This window comes from Canis lupus, chromosome 22 (assembly GCF_048164855.1).
Source record: "Canis lupus baileyi chromosome 22, mCanLup2.hap1, whole genome shotgun sequence".
NCBI lineage: Eukaryota > Metazoa > Chordata > Mammalia > Carnivora > Canidae > Canis > Canis lupus.
Genome location: NC_132859.1, coordinates 48,461,718 through 48,480,709, shown reverse-complemented (window position 1 = coordinate 48,480,709; position 18,992 = coordinate 48,461,718). Strand labels below are relative to the sequence as shown.

At 36.0% G+C, this 18,992-nt stretch overlaps 1 protein-coding gene across 2 annotated transcripts in view; it reads left to right on the top strand.

Annotated features, from left to right (window-relative positions):
* Positions 1-18,992, top strand: part of PDCD6IP (programmed cell death 6 interacting protein) — a 91,470-nt gene that overhangs the window by 29,629 nt on the left and 42,849 nt on the right. The window contains exons 5-10 of one of the 2 annotated variants that reach the window (XM_072793484.1): positions 2,130-2,283; positions 4,116-4,216; positions 6,475-6,591; positions 14,353-14,575; positions 15,593-15,716; positions 18,304-18,481. In XM_072793484.1, coding sequence (XP_072649585.1) covers positions 2,130-2,283; positions 4,116-4,216; positions 6,475-6,591; positions 14,353-14,575; positions 15,593-15,716; positions 18,304-18,481 — 897 coding nt within the window. Of the gene's footprint in view, positions 1-2,129; positions 2,284-4,115; positions 4,217-6,459; positions 6,592-14,352; positions 14,576-15,592; positions 15,717-18,303; positions 18,482-18,992 lie in introns of both variants that reach the window. The other variant, XM_072793483.1, reaches the window with a different exon arrangement.

Sequence of the window (18,992 nt, the reverse complement as noted above, 5' to 3'; positions counted from 1 at the left end):
AAGTAAGCTAGAGAAGAGGCACCTGGGTGGCTCAGTGGTTGAGCATCTATCTTTGGCTCAGGGTGTGATCCTGAGGTCCTGGGATCATGTCCCACATCGAGTTCCCTGCAGGGAGCCTGCTTCTCCCTCTACCTATGTCTCTGCCTCTCTCTCTGTGTGTCTCATGAATAAATAAATAAAATCTTAAAAAAAAAAAGTAAGCTAGAGAAAAAATTGTATTAAGAAATACATAAGAGAAAATACTTTTACAGTACTGTACTGTATTGAAAAAAATCCCCATGTAAGTGGATCTGTGTAGTTCAAACCACTATTGTTCAAGAGTCAAATGTACATTACTTTAATACTTTTTTTTCTTAGAGTGAGACACATCTAAAATTTCACCATTGTCGTGAAAGTTAAGACCTCTTACTAAGAAAATTTTAACTCTGAGACTTGGAGAGGTCGTATTTTTTTTTAAATGTATTCAGATATGTAATGTTCTTAAGTTAGCTAAATTTAGATTTTAGGTATTATTATTTACTAATATGGCATATTTTGTGGCAGTATATAACTTTTATTTTGGTTTTCATTTAAAGTATAAACAGTTGCTGCTAAGTGATATGTATGATTATATTTTCATGTTTTATGTTGTAATTTATAAAGTGTGCTCATGTACATTACTGTCAGATAAACCTTGTTAATTCATGTTACATATTGTCATTCACATTTTACACGCAAGGAGACTGAGAGGTCAGAGAGTTAATAAAGTGGTTCATTGGGGTTTCAGGTGTTCTGATTCCAAATTTTACAGAATTCCAAGTGGTGCTTCCAGTGTTTTCATTGACCCTGGAATTTGCTTGTCCTAGAGGTAGAGTCTGAATTTTCCTGTTATTTAAGTTTATGGGTGAGATGAGGAATGCTCTTCTAAGAAAGTGAAAAGAAAATACATTTTAAGCAAACAAGATGCCCCACGTTGTGGCTTGCCATGCAGTTTTGAATGGGCATGATGACAAACATGATGCATGTACCTTTTCTTTTTGAGGCTGTAAAGGGCCTCAAACATTTAAAATGTTAAAATGAAGTAAATTTAATTATTTACTTTTCTATTACTGTAACTCAGTTAATTGGCATGTGATATCTTAGAGGGCATTCTCAATTACTAAGGACATTCCATTCTGGGAGTCACTTCTGTGATTCATAGCAGGTCATCTAGTGTGATGGAAATGGAGGAGTGATATTAGTAAGAAGACCTAGACCCTAGGCTTGTTTAGGCTGTTTTCCATCAAGATGTGTGTCCTTGGCTATGTTCTTTAATAACTTCTGTGGGCCTTCACTTCTAAGATTTGTGAGAGAGACTGGATGACTTGCTGTTCTAGTCTGTGATTTTCTTAGTTGATTGAGCAAGTTCAGGTCATTACCTCTTGCAGTTGTTCTAGTTTTATAAGATATTTCATGACTGTAGAAAACATGATTTTCACTTTTAATACAGTTAACCTTGAGTCATCTCTGTGTTGCTTCTTTATATAACCCACAATATCTTTTAATCCCAGGCTGATGTCTTACTTTTTCCCAGAATCATTTATTTAGTAAAAGCAGTTACTTTTGTGTTAATCTCAGCAAAATATAATTGGGAATAGGAAATCTGATGGGGAACATTTCACTAGGGACCTTTGAAAGCCAAATAAGAATCATTAGTAGTGGATAATAATGCTCTTCTTCAGAGTACTAGGTACCTATACTATCTGAGGTTTTCCCTAAGTATGGCATGTTTAATTATTTGACAGATGAGTTTGTTTGGGACTGAAGTAAGTACTAAATGCATTTAATAATGTTTTATCCGTGCCTCTGTTCTCATGTTAGGCTTGGGGAAGTATATCTAAAAATAAGTTTAATCAATTTGTCTCTAAAGTTACTGTATTCTTTGCTGCAATGTACTTTTAATCTTTGTTAGATCTTCTGTTAACTATATAGCACTTTAGAAAGATACCCTTGTTGTCTGTAGGTCAGATGTTTTAGATCTGTAACAATATAAGAATTTAAAAATAGTAACTGTTCAACTAAATTAACATTTGAAATGACTTGTGTGTAACAGAAAATTGTCTTACTGAGTTTCTGTAGATTTTAAAGAAGTTCTTTTTTCTTTCCTCTAGTTTGCTAGTGGTGCCTTTTTACATATTAAGGAGACAGTTTTATCTGCCTTAAATCGAGAGCCGACTGTGGACATATCTCCAGATACTGTTGGGACCCTCAGTCTTATAATGTTGGCACAGGCCCAAGAAGTTTTTTTTTTAAAAGCCACAAGAGGTAATTCTAATTTTTCTTCAATTTTGTTGCATTTGAAAGGAAGGTGATTAGAATATAATATGTTCAATGTAGAGCTTTATTCTCTGAACTTGACACATAGGTTATTGAAAATTTTCAACTTTCCTTTTCTGAAATTAAGGTGGTACAAAATAAACATTTATGAATGTAGGCTGTATTTGCAGCATTTTATGAAGTACGTAGTTATTGTCTTACAACACTAAACTCTGGTATAGTATTTATGTAGGTTTGTAATGGTTCAAAAATTCATTCATTCAGCATATTTAATTGGGTACCTACTGTGTGCCAGTTGTTGCTCTAGCCTCTAGATGAAGGTTGCAGACAAGCAGGATTCTTATTTTCAGAAAGCTTACATTAGTGTGAGGAAGATGATAAGCAAGAAATAAGCTAAGGTGATTTTATTTTATTTATTTATTTTAAAATATTTTATTTATTCATGAGAGAGGCAGAGACAAAGGCAGAGAGAGAAGCAGGCCCCATGCAGGGAGCCCAATGTGGGACTCGATCCTGGGTCCCCAAGACCACACCCCAGGCGTGAAGGCAAGCGCTAAACTGCTTAGCCACCCAGGGATCCCGGCTAAGGTTATTTTATTTTATTTTATTTTATTTTAATTATATTATTTTTTAAAAGATTTTATTTATTTATTCGTGAGAGACACGGAGAGGAGGAGAGAGATTGAGAGAGAGGCAGAGACACAGGCAGAGGGAGAAGCAGGCTCCATGCAGGGAGCCTGACATGGCACTCGATCCTGGGGTCTCCAGGATCAGGCCCTGGGCTGAAGGCTACGCTAAACTGCTGAGCCACCTGGGCTACCCCTTAAAGAGAGATAATTGCTATAAAGAAAATAAGGTAGATTATGTGATAATGACTGGTGGCTTGGCTCTGAGTAAGGATATATGTAGGGGAAGTCATGCTAATTTTAGATTAATTAGTCAAGAAGAGTTTCTTTGAAGAGATCTCCTTTAAACTAGTTGTAATTAATAAGAAGGAGCATCTGGGCAGAGTCCCTGGTCCTGTGAATGAGGGAATAAAAACAATTCTTAGAAGGCATGTAAGTTAGTGTGAGATATTGGGATATGGTCTGAATATGTAAGTACAGAGGAATTGAAAATAAGAGAGCAGTCATCATGTGAAAGGAATATGAACTGGAATAGTTTCTTTCTTTCTTTCTTTTTTTTTTTTTTTTAAAGATTTTATTTGAGAGAGAGAGAAAGAAGAGAGCATGAGCAGGGTGAGGGGCAGAGGGAGAAACAGACTTCCCTCTGAGCAGGGAGCCCGATGTGGGGCTCGATTCTAGGGACTCTGGGATTCATGACCTGAGCTGAATGTAGATGCCTAACCGACTGAGACACCAGGTACCCCTGGAATAGTTTTTTTTTTTTCTTTTAAAATAACAGCTTATAGTAAGATAGAATTCATATATAATAAAATTTACCCTTTTGAAATTTACAATCATTGTTTTTTAATATATTGAAGGTTTTGAAACCATCACCACTATTTCTTATTTTAGAATATTATCATCACCAAAGAACAAACTTTGTTTGTTTAGTTTAGAACAAACTCCAAACTCCAAACTCAAGTCACCATTCCCCCTTTTTTCCTAGCCTGTAGCAACCACTAATCTATTTTCTGACCCTGGATTTGCTTATGAATTAGTTAAATTTTATGTAGAAGAATTGATTTCAATGATAAGGATATTTTTTAAGGCAAATGTACAAACTTGTGATCTCAGTGTTACACTAAGTTATCATGATATATCAGACTATTTTATATTTATTTAAATTATAACGGTCAATTTAATATTTTATTCCAGATAAAATGAAAGATGCCATCATAGCGAAATTGGCTAATCAGGCTGCAGATTACTTTGGTGATGCTTTTAAACAGTGTCAGTACAAAGATACTCTCCCCAAGGTCAGTTATTGTTTTTGTAAACACTTGGTTAATTTGCATGTGGAAATACTTGGATGTTTTTGTGTATAAAAGGTGTGTTGAAAATTATGTTTTATAAAGAAACTTGAAATTTTAGGAGAGGCTTTTTGAGAATGTAGAAATAATTTTTAAATTTAAGATGCATAAAAATTCTTTTATATTTAGGGGATGCCTTTGTTTATACTCTTTACTAAACTTGTTTTTCCAAGCTAAAACTCTTTCTGGAAATTTTTGAACCTCTGTCTCCAATAATTTTTACATGAAGGCATTGCGTAGTTCTGATGCATTGGTGATTTGGTTCGAGCATGAATACTTGAGCATGTTGATTAGTCACACTTTTAATTATTGTCCTGTTTTCTTAAAGATGAGTCTTAAAGCACAAAAACAGACATAAAGACAAAAGGAAAAGAAAAATTCATCCAGTATTTTGATTAGAATTAAGTTTTGCCAACAGGGATAGAAAATTGGGCTGCTATTGGACAGCTAAGGAAAACAACCATCTTAAACTACACATCACGGGAAGTATTAATTGTTTTAATGTAAACTTTTCCAAAGTGGCATTTGAAAAGACTAGTCAGTGATGATCATTTGTAACTGACAAAGTAGATGATTAGAGTAACAAATAAACTCAGAATGGTTAAAAAAGGGAATTTACAGATTCAGTGAGTGAAATGTAGTATGTTTTAACTACTCTTTCAGAAATGTTCAGGTAATTAGTTTTATGTGTATAATAGCATATGGCTTTTGTTAGATGATCTTTTATAGAATTTATTGATATATAAGTCATTCAGAAATCTTTGTAAATTATAAAATTGCAGACAATTTTGTAGTGAAGTAAAACATGTAAATATGTCAATAGCACAAATTAGTTTAGTCAGAGAATAGGAATTAATGTGAAGGAATTCCTGGAGATTTAAAATACACCAAGAGATCAGTAGAAATTTGCCCAGGACTCTTGGATGTTAATACTGTTACTCCTGAAAAGAGCCTTGGGATCTTCTCTCACCTTTTTTTCATCTGAAAGACCTCATGTTCAGCTGCACAGTGTACCGTTACATCCTGTTGGGCCATTAGTTCAGTCGTGTCACGGAGAGAAGAATGTCACCTTCAAAGACTTGGAAACTACTTCTGCAGCATTCCTGGTATTCCTTGAAAATCTCCTGTTTAAATACAAAATTGCTCCAGCCTTACCTTGAGAACTGGCATGAGTACAGTTTGAGATTTAGATGTCTTTTTTGCTTTTTTACTAATAAAGCTCATAAGGTATTTTCGTATTCTAGTTATAAAACTGGAATATCTGCAAATAGAGATCCAGGAAGCTAGGAAATTATTCACTGGGAGACAGGAAAGCAGATCAGGTAGTACTTGAGTTTTTGATTGTCTTATTTTTTTTCGTCTAGATTGTGATTGCTTAGTATATTTCTTGGATTTCATATGCCATGTATTTCCTAAAAATAGCGAGGTTGCAGGCTAGGATTTGACATTTTGGAAGAGCATCTACCAATATAAGTGCTTCTCTGGTTCACGTGTTTGGATCTTTTAAAATAGATTTTGACTGGACTTTTTTTCAGAACAAATTAGGGCAAAATAACACTTTATCATGTTAGATACTAGTGCATTTGTCTGTGCTATGTGTTTTTGAGTGATCTGAAATGTTAGTGTTTATACTAAATAATTTTTATATGGCTAGAAAGAATTTTTATTAAAAAATCTTGGGATATAAATTCAAGTGGGAACTTAATTTACTATCTTTTGTCTTTTAAACATGATGAAACAGTCAGCTATAGAGCATTTTCATTAGTATATGTGAGTAATGGTGGTTTAGTTAACTCTAAGGGCTGGGTAAGGACTCATACGAAAGCTTCTAAAGCCCTGTGCTTTTGTTATTCCTCTGTGAATGTCTGTTCTCCTTCTCTTTCTAATGCATGCCTTCCTTTCTTTCTTCTTTGTAAACAAAATGTTGACTTCATGGCTTGATTGAAGACTTAAATTGGCTTCACTTAACAGTTCAGAAAAAACCCTCTTAATTTTAAGTGGAAGAACAAAATTGAACTCATTGAATTCAATTCCTGCAAAATCATGTGGTCTTCTCTGTTTACACCTAATGACTAACCTATCTCTAAACCAATAATGGGGTAATTCTAATTTCTGTCTCCTTTTCCTTTTTCTTCCTGCATCCCATGTTGTCTGTGGTGGTTTGTGTGGTTGGACTCTCCCCTGGTCAGTATTTTTATTTCCAGGAGGTGTTCCCTGTCTTGGCTGCAAAGCACTGTATCATGCAGGCCAATGCTGAGTACCACCAGTCTATCCTGGCAAAACAGCAGAAGAAATTTGGAGAAGAGATTGCAAGATTACAGGTGAGTGTTTTAGGAATAGATATTTAAGTAACTTGGCTCTCTGTTTTTTTCCTTAGTGAGATTTCTGAGTTTGCCCATAAAAACTTTTCCACTCATTGCCCCTATCAGCAGAGAAAAGTGATTGTTTTTATCTTTAGGCTTTACTTGCTGGGTATTTTTTGAAGTCTTATATTTTATCTAGAAATTTCATGTAAAATATATCTAAAAAATTCATGCAGAATTTGCATTCAGTTCTTTTGTTTATCCCTTTTTTTTTTTTTTTTAAAGATTTTATTTATTTGAGAGCGTAAGAGTGAGAGAGAGCATGAGCTCAGGGAGGGGCAAAGGGAGAGGGAGAAGCAGACTCTCCACTGAGCAAGCAGCCCAATGTGGAGCTTGATCCCAGGACCTTGGCATCATGACCTGAACTGAAGGCAGACACTTAAGCCTGAGCCACCCAGGCACTCCCATTTCGTGAGTAAGGCTTCTTCTGGTTAACAGTAGGTTATTAATAGTTAAGCTCCAGGGGAGTCAGCAAATTTTTGGCTGTGTTGTGGTTGCTATTCATTTTTATTTTTATAGATTTTATTTATTTAATTATTTTAGAGTGAGAGAGGGAGGGACAGAGGGAAAGGAAGAGAATCTTAAGCAGACTCCTCACTGATCATGGAACCCAATGTAGGACTTGATCCCATGACCCCAAGATCATGACCTGAGCTGAGACCAAGAGTTGGACACTCAACTGACTGAGCCATCCAGACATCCCTATCTATGTTTGTTTTAATATAAAATAATCTAAATTACCATTACTTTTGAAAGGCTGTGCAGTGCTTAACTTGAGGCCTTGCCTTTGTTTGAATTGGGACATACAGTTCCATAGCTTGAAGGACAGTGGTAATACAGTTGAGCCTTGAACAACACAGGTTTAAATGGTGTGGGTCCACTTAAGCAGATATTTTATAGTACTGTAAATGCATTATCTTTTCTCTCTGATTTTTAAAAATTTATTTATTTTGGGGGAAGGGACAGAGGGAGAGATAGAGACAGAATCTCCAGCAGACTCCTGCTTTGTGCAGGGCCCTGATGAGGAGCTCCATCTCCAACCCTGAGATCATGACCTGAGCCAAAGTTTAAGAGTTGGAGGCTTAAATGACTGAAGCACTCAGGGACCCCTCTGTGATTTTCTTAGTAGCATTTTCTTTTCTCTAGCTTACTTTAAGAGTATGATGTAAAATATATGTACAAAATATGTGTTATTTGTTTATTTTATGGGTAAGGTTTTTTTTTTTTTTTTAAAGATTTTATTTGTCAGAGACAGAGGCAGAGACAGAAAGTGCATGAGCTGGGGGAGGGGCAGAGGGAGAGGGAGAAACATACTCCCCACTGAGCAGGGAGCCAGATGCAGGGCTTGATGTGGGGCTCTATCCTAGGACCCTGGGATCATGACCTGAGCTGAAGTCAGATACTTAACAGACTGAGCCACCCAGGTGCCCCATTTTATGGGTAAGGCTTCTGGTCAACAGTAGGCTATTAGTAGTTAAGCTCTGAGGGAGTCAAAAGTTATAGTGGATTTTTGACTGTGTTGTGGGTGTCTGTGCCACTAACCCTTGTGTTGTACAGGGTCAACTGTATTTATTTTTTATTTTTACTTTTTAAAAGATTTTATTTATTTATTCATGAGAGACAGAGAGAGGAAGAGAAGCAGGCTGTCTGTGGGGAGCCCGATGTAGGACTCCCATCCCAGGACATTGAGATCACGACCTGAGCCAAAGGCAGATGCTCAACCACTGAGCCACCCAGGTGCCCTGGGTCAACTGTATTTTTTTTTTTTTTTTAAGATTTTATTTATTTATTCATAGAAACACAGAGACACAAACACACACACACACAGAGGCAGAGACACAGGCAGAGGGAGAGAGAGAGAGAGAGAGAGAGAGAGAGAGGCAGAGACACAGGCAGAGGGAGAAGCAGGCTCCATGCAGGGAGCCCGACGTGAGACTTGATCCTGGGTCTCCAGAATCACACCCCCAGCTGCAGGCGGCGCTAAATTGCTCTCACCACTGGGGCTGCCCTGGGTCAACTGTATTTATAAATTTTGTAAACAACAGAGTGTCTTCTCTGCACTTGTCCATACTGTCAGCATTGGGGTTGTCAGAAACTTGCTGTGACATCTGGGTCAATTTCACAACAGGAATAACGGCTGTTGCTATGAGTTGTTTGTATTTTGAGTATTGGTAAGCAGAGGATAGGAAGAGGACTATTAGGGAACTTTAAATATGGGTGGATATTAGAAGATATTCTACAGGTAACATTTAGGAAGTTCAGATTAATTAGTCTTTTCATGGGGGAAGAAACCTAAATCTCATAAAAGAGAAAATGTATGTACTTCACGGATAAAATCAGAGAAAGATATACTTCCTAATAAAACACAGATTCAAACATAATCTCATTTGTCCAGAGTTCACTTTGATTCCAGTAACTTAGATTCTTTTTTTTTTTTTTTTTAAAGATTTTATTTATTTATTGATGAGAGACACAGAGAGAGAGGCAGGCTCCCTGCAGGGAGCCTGATGCGGGACTTGATTCCAGGACCCCAGGATCACGACCTGAGTTGAAGGCAGACGCTCAACCACTGAGCCACCCAGGCAGTCCCCAGTAACTTAGATTCTTACATAAAAATGCTTTTTGAGGGGATTCCCTGGGTGGCTCAGTGGTTTAGCACCTGCCTTTGGCCCAGGGCGCGATCCTGGAGTCCTGGGATCGAGTCCTGTGTTGGGCTCCCTGCATGGAGCCTGCTTCTCCTCCTCCTGTGTCTCTGCCTCTCTCTCTCTCTCTCTCTCTCTCTCTCATAAATAAATAAATAAATCTTTAAAAAAATGCTTTTTGAATAAGTGGTTTTTGTGGGTAGGATTTTTTTTTTTCAGGCTAGCATATTGTAAGTATTAGAAGTTTAGTTCCTTTATTTTCTGGGAATTCTAGGACTATTCAAGTGAGCTCTTCTTTAGTGTTTATGAACCAGTCACATTAGAATTCTTTTTGAAATTTTAATAGTTGGGCACCTGGGTGGCTTAGTTGGTTAAATGTCTGCATTTCCTTGGGTCTTGATCCTGGAGTCCTGGCATTGAGTCCCACAGTGAGCTCCCTACTCAGCGAAGAGTCTACTTCCTCTACCCCTCCCCTCTGCTTGTGTGCGTGTGCTCTCTCTCTCTTATGCTCCCCTCCCAAATAAATAAATAAAACCTTTTTTTAAAAAAAGAAATTTTAACATTTAAAATCCCCTCTGGAAAAAGCAAACTGTTTCAAATGTGAACAGTGAAAGATAGACTTTTTTCAGTTATAGACATATAAAAGTTTGTGACTTTGGTTTTAGCTTTAGTCCTAGGTCAAGAGTTAACCATAGAATATGGACACAAATTCATATCTCAAAGGGCTGTTCCTCTTTCCAGGTGTGAGTTTTTTTTTTTTTTTTTTAACTTGATTTGAGCTCAGAAGTAGGCAGAACAAATAGATTAAAAAAAAAATGACCAGTCAATCATATTCTCTCTAGTTTGTGGCTCAGAGGTACCCCATGAACCTGATAGAGATCATTAGATGGTCACACTATGAAACCAGCTTTCAATCATTGCTGTCAGCAATGGGGAAAAGAAATATTGGTCATGAGCAAATAAGAAACAAAAGCAAAACCACAGAGTCAGGAAAAATCAAAACAGATAAAATAGTAATGAAGATAAGACTTGCTTGGGATTTTCTTTTGGGGCAAGAAAAATTGTATCTGGGCTTGAAGGGCTCATGAACTGCCCTTCCTGGACAGTGGGAAAGAGTGATGAAGCAAATATGGCCAATTGGTAACACTTGTTGAACCTAAGTGTGTATCTGTTGTTACTCATTGTTCTTTTGTTTCAATTTTTCTGTGGGCTTGAAAGTTTTTGAAATAAAAATTGGGAAAAATAGGTATACATATAAGGTGTACACTTTACCCTTTCTCTTTCCCTTCTGTCCTGTTCCGTCCATCCTTTTTTCCCACTGCCCCAAAGGTAATTTCCATTAGATTCTCATTTAATCCTTTCAGTTTTTTTCTTTGAAATACAAGCAAATGAATACACATGCATACACAATACACACAATGCATGTTATTACATGTGAGGTACTGTGCTACATACAGTATTATGTGTCTTGCTTTAATCATGTAACAGCATATCCTAAAGATCTCTCCATTTTATTTTTTTATTTTTATTATTTTTTAAGATTTTATTTATTCACGAGAGACACAGAAAGAGAGGCACAGATCTAGGCAGAGGGAGAAGCAGGCTCCATGCAGGTACTTGATACGGGACTTGATCCCGGAACTCCAGGATCATGCCCTGAGCCAAAGGCAGAGGCTCAACCACTGAGCCACCCAGGCATCCCTCTCCATTTTAATATAGCAATAGAGTGCTTGCTTTGGTAGCATATCATAATAATATAATAATAATAATAACAATAGCCACAGAGATACCTTCTTTACTCTTATTTAGAGCTAAATTATATTTCATTGTATAAACAGCAGTTCATTGCTGTCCCCTGTTGCTGGATACTTGCATGTTCCCAAGATTTGCTACAAGTAATACTGCAGTGAATAATTATGCACACATGGCATTTTGTATTTCAGTGCATATTTTAGCTCTGGCTTCCATAATCCTAGACTGAGGGTTTGAACAACAGAAATTTATTTTCTCATAGTTGAGAAGGCTGAAAGTTGTGAACAGGGTGTCAGCATGGTTAGGTTCTGGTGAGAGATCTCTTCCTGGTTTGCAGACTGTTGGCCATCTTCTCTCTGTGTCCTTACATGGGTTGGGGGGAGGAGAGAGAGCAAGTTCTCTGGCTCATCCTCCTAAAAGGGCACTAATCCCATCATGAGGGCTCTGCCTCATCTAAACATAATCTTCCAAAGTCCCATCTCCATGTACCATCACTTTGAGGGTTAGAGTGGCAACATATGAATTTTGGGGGCAGGGTGACACAGTTTAGAATATAGCAGCAGGTTTATCTTAAATTTCTAGAAATGAGATTGCTGATAGAATAATACATCTGTAATTTATTATATATTATACTTGGATCTTTGATGCACTTCAAATTTATCCTCATATGTAAAGTATGGATCCCGTTTTTTCTTTTTCCAAATAGCTACCCACTTGTCACCAAACCATTTATTATAGTGACTTTCTTATTCCACTGATTGGAGAGTCTGCTTCTGTCACATACTAAATTTGTCATATAAAAAAAAAATTGTCATATATATTTGGGTCTATTTCTAAACTTTTTATTGTGTTTCATTGGCTTGTCTGTTCATGCTTCAGTTCCACACCATTTTAGTCATTGACTCTTTAGAATGTTTTAATGCCTGATAATCATCTCTCATTTTCTGATACCTCTTATTTCTCATTTCTGAATTTTCCCGATTGTTCTTACTTGTTTATGCTTCTATATAAATTTTCTTTTATTTAAATATTTACTATGGGAAATTTGAAAAAAATATATAAAGTATGAATCATCATATGTCCATTGTCCAGCTCCAGTGATTATCAGTATTTTGTTATTTGTGTTTCATTTATTTATTTCCCCTTCCCCTCTAATTTTTTTGGAGTATTTCACATATTTCATTCTTTTTTAAAAAATTTTATTTATTTATTCATGAAACACACACACAGAGAGAGAGAGAGGCAGAGACGTAGACTGAGGGAGAAGCAGGCTCCATGCAGGAAGCCTGATGTGGGACTTGATCCCCAAGCCCGGGACCACGCCCTGAGGTGAAGGCAGAAGTCAACGGCTGAGCCACCCAGGCATCCCCACCTATTTCATTCTTAAGTACTTTACTACTTATCTCTAATAGATAAGGCTTAAAAAAACAAAAACCCTAAAACTACAATGTCATCTCACCCAACAAAATTGATACTGATTAACAATTAATACTAGTAATGTAATATCCAAATCTAATTTAGTTTTTCCCTGATTTTTTTCTATTCTAGTTTTTTCATAGTTGGTCTGTGGAAATCAGGATCCATGCAGGTCATCACATTGCATTATTTGGTCAATGTGTCTTATAAATCTTTGACTTATTTTTTTTTTTTATTTTTTTATTTTTAATTTATTTTTTATTGGTGTTCAATAAATCTTTGACTTATAATGGCCTCCCTCTCCCCGACTGCCATATTGAATTTTCCTCAATTTCTTGTTTTACATGTTTCTTAAAAGATGTCTGTTATCCTTTTTTGTTACTTGTGTAAATATTTCAATCTTTTTAAAAGTGATTTTGAATTTTTCTTCATTTTCTTGCCTGAGTTCTGTCAGTTCCTGTTCCACATTCTCTTGCTATTCACCCACTGCTGTCTGGGCCATCTGGTCCTCTGTTCATGTTGTGTGTTCTTTCAATACTATGATTATATCCTTAGGATTTTTAGTGTATTTTAGTATTTTCAGTATGCTGTTTTCATCTGCTTTGTGACAACATCTCTTTGGTGAATTTTCAATACCTTTTGGAAAGTTATATGCTCATTTTCATCCTTTTTCTCTTGGTTTCTTTGTGTTGGGGCAGATGGGCTGCCTTTTTGGTTACTTGTATTTGAATGAGATTGATTTTAGTAAAAGAACCGCAAGAGGCTTCCGATTTGAGAAATGGTCCTCTAGTAGTGTTCTTTTTTTAAAAAAATTTATTTATGAGAGATTTATTTATTTATTTATTCATGAGAGACAGAGAGACAGGCAGAGACCCAGGCAGAGGGAGAAGCAGACTCTCTGTGGGGAGCCCCATGCAGGACCCGATCCCTGATCCCAGACCCTGGGACCATGCCCTGAGCAGAAGGCAGACACTCAACCACTGAGTCACCCAGGCATCCTTGCTCTGTTGATTTTGCATCTAAGCTGGCACTCTAATTATTTAGAATAGTTTAGTTGACTTTTTTAAGGTTTTCTTGGTATATAAATACATCCCCTGTAAATGACCATTTTTTCTTTTTCTAAATTTTGTGTCTGATTTCATTTTTTTATTCTACAGTTGTTTTTGATGATACTATTTTATTTTTGAAAAAAAAACTGCTTCTTTGTTGCCTTCCTCCGTTGGCTGAATAATTTTGTTCTGATCCATCCTTTCACTGTTGGAGTAGCTATTTGAGGTTCCTGCCTCCATGTGAGGTGGTGAAGGGAATGTTTGTCAGTAGATAGGTATGTCTCTGTGTTTCGAGACTCCTGTCTCAGGTTTCCGTGATAGCTTTTAGAGTGTGTGATTGTGTATGCACGTGGGTTTTTAAAAGATTTATTTGATAAAGAGCACACACACACAAGCAGGGAAAGGGGCAGAGGGAGAGGGAAAGCAGATTCCCTGTTGAGCACAGAGCCTGACAATTGGGCTCAGTCCTATGACCCTGAGATAACCATCTGAGCTAAAAATAAGGTTCACACGTTTAACTTAATGAGCCACCTAGCCACCCTTCTTTTAATGTGTTTTAATTACTAGTCCTTTGGATTACAGAAGTATTTGACAGCCAGCCTCCCTCAGTGTCAATTTATACTTATTGGCTCAGGGATTTCTTTTACTTTCTTGGAATCCACTCATGTATTTAGAGGAATGCCTGCTATGTTTATTTTTTATTCTTGTTATATTTTGTGATGGGATAATTTTTAGGTTATTCTGGTGACGACATTGCTGGAAATGTAAGTCCTTAGAGATTGTTTTGAAAAACCAATGCTTATTAGATCCTTGGTTGAGAAAAAAAAAACTTTTTTTTTTTTTTAATATTTTCTCTTTAGCATGCGGCAGAATTGATTAAAACAGTGGCATCTCGCTATGATGAATATGTCAATGTGAAAGATTTTTCTGACAAAATCAGCCGTGCTCTTACTGCAGCAAAGAAGGATAATGACTTCATTTATCATGATCGAGTTCCAGACCTTAAAGATCTAGATCCTATTGGCAAAGCCACACTTGTGAAATCTACCCCAGTCAGTGTACCTATCAGCCAGAAATTCACTGGTATGTCAAGTATTCAGATATGCTTTAATCTTACTTATCTTTCCTCAGTTTAATCTTTTTTTTTGTAGCTAAAATCATATAACTTCTATTGCATACTTGAGTATGATTTGTATTCATGTTGTTTGAAATGATTATGAGAATAAAAATGAAGTAAGTGTTGTATCTATAGTGAAATTTCAAGATGGAGAGTAAATGGTAATAATGTATATGTATACAACAGAGTCAGAATTTGAAACTGAGTAATGTTGGACTTTAAGCTTTTGTCATTTTGTTAACATTTGTTAAGATTCTGCCATTAAAAGTAAACATTCATAAATATGATTTTAAACATAAACTTATGGAGTCATGGTTGTATGAGATAAATGTTATAATATCCTTGGATATTGTAGATATATTCAATGTATAGTCTCTAATTGAGATCCTAAGAATAATACTCTTAAGTTATTGGGAAAGGGTGATTATTTTACTTATTTCTATTTAGCAAACAAGATGTGTTTACCATGTGCCAGGGACTCTTCTAAGTACAGATACTAGCTCAGAATTCATATTCTTACAATAGTCCCATGAGATAGGTACTATTATTATCTGCATTTGACTGATGAGGTTATTGATGTACAGAATGCTTAAGTAATTTATCCAATGTTGCAGAGCTAGGAAGTGGTGGAAGGACATGGAAATTAATCCATGGCACTGTGGGCTACTTAATCAGTTTAATCAACAGATGAACAGTTTATTTTCTTATGTGTAAGTCTTCTTTACCAAAGGTCTTTAAACGTCAATGACAAACACATCTTAAAAAGTTAAGAAAATTAAGTTCAGAGAAAAAGAAAGCTTTCATTGTCATTGTCCTTGAATATAGTCATCTAAAAATTCTCTTCATTGTACCTTTAATAATGGTTTTGATTTTTATATATTTATAGGCTTTATATGTGAATATTGGAAAAGGAATATGAGTATTCACTTTACAGATGGAGTTTTGTCTTGAAATTTTGTTGGAATTTTCATTCCTTATTTTAGATTTGTTTGAAAATATGGTTCCTGTGTCAGTACAGCAGTCATTGGCTGCCTATAATCAGAGGAAAGCTGACTTGGTTAATAGATCAATTGCTCAGATGAGAGAAGCCACCACTTTGGCAAATGGGTACGTAGAGCTTAACTTCCATAAATATGTCTCTAAAGTTTTAATGTTTTCTGTTTGATTGTTCTGTAACTAGTTTATGAACATTTTATTTTTTTGAGTTCGGAGCTGTACATCAAGGAATATGAAATAGCAAATACACATACACACTTCTTGTGGATATTATATTTAGTGAGCCCTAGCAAATGTATTTGGAATAAATTTGATTAATGAAATGAACTGAGAAGTTTTGACCACTAATTTGCATTTTAGGGGGTATTTATTTGAGAGAGATGAGAAGTAGAAATGAACTTCTAAGTTAAGATACATGGTACATTCAGTATTCTGAATCAGTTTTTGTTTCTTGTGGATTAAGGCTAAAAAGTAATTCATTGGTTTTTAAAATATCTTAAGTAGAATTTTCAATAAAATACAACTGAATATACACGCATTTTAAGTGTGTAGTTCAGTTCTTTCTGATAAGTGTTCATACTCCTGTAACCACCACCACTATGATCAAGATAGAGAACATTTCCATCACCCTAAGAAATCCTTCATACCTCTTTCACCGTAGTCCTTCTTCCCCTGGCCCTTAGCTACTGCTGTTTGCTCCCTCTTGTTCTAGGTTTAGTTTTACTTTTTATACAGTTTAATATGAATATAATTATTATAGTATATGTATTACATTATATGTATATTCCAGTATATAGTACATTGTAGTACTGCTATAGTATATGTAGTATGCAACACTTATGGTGTATATAGCACATACAGCATATACTCAAAATGTGACGGGCTTCTTTGAATTAGCATAATATTTTTGAGATTCATCTATGTTGGATCAATTTGATACTTTCTATTACTGAGCAGTATTTCGTTTTATGATTAAATAGCAGTTTGTTAATTCATTCATTGTTGGTAGACATATCAGTTGCTGTGACCATTGATGTACAAATTTTTGTGTGGATGTGTTTTATTTCCTTTGGGTAGATACTTAGAATTGCAGAGTTGTGTGGTTGGTGTATGCTTAACTTCATGCAGAATAGTCAGATTGTTTTCCAAAGTGGTGGTTCCAGTTCATGTTCCCACCTGCACTTTTTAGGAAACCTTAACACTTGGTAGCATTGTCAGTCCTTTCAGTTTTAGCCATTTTAGTGTGTGTATCAGTATCACATTGGGGTTTAATTTGCATTTCGGTGATTACTAATGACGTTGAGCAACTCTTCATGTGCTTTATTAGTCATTCATATGTCCATTGTGTGGTGTCCATTGAAATTTTTTGCTCATTCTTTTAAATTGAGTCTTTTGTGTTCATTACATATTTTAGAGCAAGTCCTTTGTCACATATATGCCATTGAGAATTTTTTCCCTAGTTTATTTTCCTTTTTCATGTTTTTAATTCTGATGAATGCATAGATTTTGACCTCATTTTTCTTTTTCTAGAAAGAAAACTTAAGTTTACTCTAATATCCCCTCCATTGTGTAAATGTAATGACAGAATATTTATTACTGTGTTGTAAAACTGAGAACATCTGATGAAGATTCTGTGATTAATACCTAGATTCGACTGTGTAGTTTTGACATTCTGCTTAGATGACATGATATTACAACTATTTTGTATGTTGTTTCTGACTTGTCAGTGGCAATGGGACAATCAGATGTATGATAAAAGATTGTATTTTTAAAAATTTCTTAAAAAAATTTACTTATCTGAGAGAGAGAAAGAGAGCAGAAGCAGGGTGAGAGGCAGAGGGAGAAGCAAACTCACTGCTGAGCAGGGAGCCTGATGCCTGGCCTGGTCACGGAACTCTGGGATTATGACCTGAGCCAAAGGCAGACACCTAACCAACTGAGCCCCCCAGGAGCCCCTAAATTTTTTTTTTAAGATTTTATTTATTTATTAGAATGCACACATGAGCAGTGGGTAGGGGGGGATAAGGACAGAGGGACAAGCAGACTGTCTGCTGAGTGGGGAGTGCGATGCAGGTCTCAATCCCAGAACTGTAGATCATGACCTGAGCTGAAGTCAGATGTTTAACCAACTAAGCCATCCGAGCAACCAACCTTTTAGAGCCAGCCTCTAAAAGGTTGTGTTTTTTTAAGATAGAATTTTTGACTTTTAATTACTTAGACTGGAAGAAGTTAAGTTTGAGCTGTGAGTCCAAGGTAGCTAGTATTTTTTAATTTTTATTTCTTACTTTTTGCTCTTATTTTTTATTTTTAAAAGATTTTATTTATTCATTAGAGACAGAGAGGGAGGCAGAGAGAGAGGCAGGCTCCCCGTAGAACATGGAGCCCAGTGTGGGGCTTGGTCCCAGAACCCCGGGATCATGACCTGAGCCAAAGGCAGATGCTCAACCGACTGAGCCACTCAGGCGCCCCTACTTTTGTTTTTAAATTCTGAATTGTGCACTTATTTCTTAACAGTTTTGTTTTAATTTTGTCAGACACTGATATTCTACTTTTTCCTTTATCTTTGTTTTATTTTTCCATTGATGAGGGTAATCCACTTTTTGGGGTGCTAATTCTTGCTATTAATTACGATACATAGGAGATGAATGTTTTAAAGATGATTTAGACTTTTAGATGACACAGTATCTCATCTTTTCAGGGTGTTAGCTTCCCTTAATCTTCCAGCAGCAATTGAAGATGTATCTGGAGATACTGTACCTCAGTCTATATTGACTAAGTCTACATCTGTGATTGAACAAGGAGGCATCCAGACTGTTGATCAGTTGATCAAAGAGCTACCTGAACTACTACAAAGAAATAGAGAAATATTAGATGAGGTATGTTTTAAGAGATTTGTTTTTTCAAGTAAAAACTGTTTTACCCCTTGGTGTCCAGCAGGGATTAGGACTGGATGCTTTCTTCTGTTGGATTTCATAGGGTAATACTCACCATCTTGATGAATTTACTATGGCCTGGAACTGCCTTTCAGCTTTTAGAGGCATTCTGATTGAGAATGAGTTCATACATGTCTTATGGGTATATAAATGGACATAACAATCATACAACAATCATACATAACAATCATGTGACCATGATGTAATATTGATAAACTGTGAGAAATTACTATTACACAAACTGTTCAGAGCCTTCATAACTAATGATTTCTGTGAAAGATTAGATTTCTTGGTAAATGTGGACTTGGACTAAGGAAGTTAGGCCATCAAATGTTTTATAAGCTCACTGCATCTGTCTTCCAGTAGAGAGGGGATTTTATCAATAGGAATGGAACACTAAAGTTTTTTGGCTAAAGTCCATAGTTTGACAATGTTATTCTTTTACTGTGCCTTG